Source organism: Austrofundulus limnaeus, unplaced genomic scaffold, assembly GCF_001266775.1.
Source record: "Austrofundulus limnaeus strain Quisiro unplaced genomic scaffold, Austrofundulus_limnaeus-1.0 Scaffold982, whole genome shotgun sequence".
NCBI lineage: Eukaryota > Metazoa > Chordata > Actinopteri > Cyprinodontiformes > Rivulidae > Austrofundulus > Austrofundulus limnaeus.
Window position 1 is genome coordinate 59,884 of NW_013953384.1, and position 1,637 is coordinate 61,520.

General features: G+C 35.7%; 1 protein-coding gene across 1 annotated transcript in view; it reads left to right on the forward strand.

The window, feature by feature from the left end:
* kidins220b (kinase D-interacting substrate 220b) overlaps window positions 1-1,637 on the forward strand; it is a gene marked incomplete in the record, with an annotated part of 23,387 nt that overhangs the window by 3,745 nt on the left and 18,005 nt on the right. Inside the window, 1 exon segment of the mRNA XM_014029987.1 lies at window positions 589-744. Coding sequence (XP_013885441.1) covers window positions 613-744 — 132 coding nt within the window.

Genomic DNA, 1,637 nt, shown 5'->3' on the forward strand with positions numbered 1-1,637 from the left:
GATCAAATCTGCTGACTTGTGTAAAATGAGATGTTTTCCTTTTTATCTTCTGTTAATAAATCCATAACACAAACAGCTTTTCTGACATTATTTAAAACATTAGATAGATTATATAAACTGTAAAATATTAGTAATAATAATTGGATTAATATTAATAGTTGTAATGATTTCTACATCGTCAGTCCTTTTTTTCTGATCTGTTGTCAACATGTACAGGAATGGGAGATCTTGAGTCTTGACCGTTTAGCGTTAGCCGTTAGCTTCACCAGCCGATCACATGGTCACTTTGTTTCTGAGCTCCAGCTGTTCTAGAACCTCCTTGAGTCAGGCCCAGAGTGGAGCCCCCTGAAGGCTGCAGATATGATAATTCAAACATTTTATTCATCGATGCGCTCTGCCGGTAAACTCTGTGACACAAATCGGATCAAATCTTTAAAATAAAAAACTTTGACAGCTTGTGATTAAAGATGGAGACTCTATCATGATTGTGTTTTATTTTAAGCAGCTGAGGGTTTTATATTTGCCAACATGGATACAAAAATCCCCAAAGACAGTCTAAACCCGGTGTGTCCCTCTGTGGGTCTGCAGGGGGCGCTGTGACGGACCGCAGACATGGACACCACCACGTCCATCAAGATGACCACGCTGGCCATCCAGAACCTGTTCAGCTACGTGGAGGAGGAGAACCTGGCCGCCCTGAAGACTCACCTGGACCGCTTCAAGGAGGTGGACGGACGCAGCGACGTACGTGAAGCTCTGAGTGCAGCGTTTTGTTTTATTGTGTTACCAGAGTTCCCGCAGATCCTTAAAAAGTCTTAAAAGACCTTGAATTCATCAGTCTAAAAATAAGGCCTTAATTAGCCTTAAAATGTCTTAAGTCAATCTCTCAGAAGTCTTAAAAATGTGAATACGTTGAAAAAAGTAATTCGTCTCAAATATTAAAGTAATTGGTAACATTTGTTTCTTTTTTTCACACGCAGTTATTCCCCTTTGACATCACTTCCTGTTGCTTCACATGCAAATATCTCAACAACCGTCTTTCTGAGCAACGTGAAATTCATTTTCTAACATGTTAATAATGTTGTCTTTCCAAAAATACATTCGTATTTTTTTACAAGAATTTTATGTCACAGGCACTTTAAGGTTTCATCTGCAGCAAGCTGGGGTTAAAACCCCACCGTGAGTCTTAAAACTCCAAATTTTAGGTTGTTAGAGGATTTCCAGAAATTAAATGAAGTTTAAAAGTGACTGCTAAAATTATTTTTTGCTGTATTTGATTAAAAAGCAGTTAGATACGGATAAAAACAATTGGTCTATTAGCAATATTTGAATACTTCAACCAAAAATACTTTGATTCATGAGTTTCTGCCACAGTTTTTATTTTTTTGTCATTTGTGTTTATTATGAAATTGGTCTTAAATTTTATTTCATTAAAAAGTCTTGAATGTAACTTGCCTTAAACTGTAGAAACCCTGGTTACCAGCTAGTTTGATGACGACAATAAGACAAAATAAAGTTTATTTTATATTTTTTTAGTTTAATAAATGTGTTTCTCTAATTCTAACAAATTATCAAGTAACTGCTCTGGTTTGCAAGTTTTCACATCAAAATTAGTAAAATAATCAATAGTATTATTA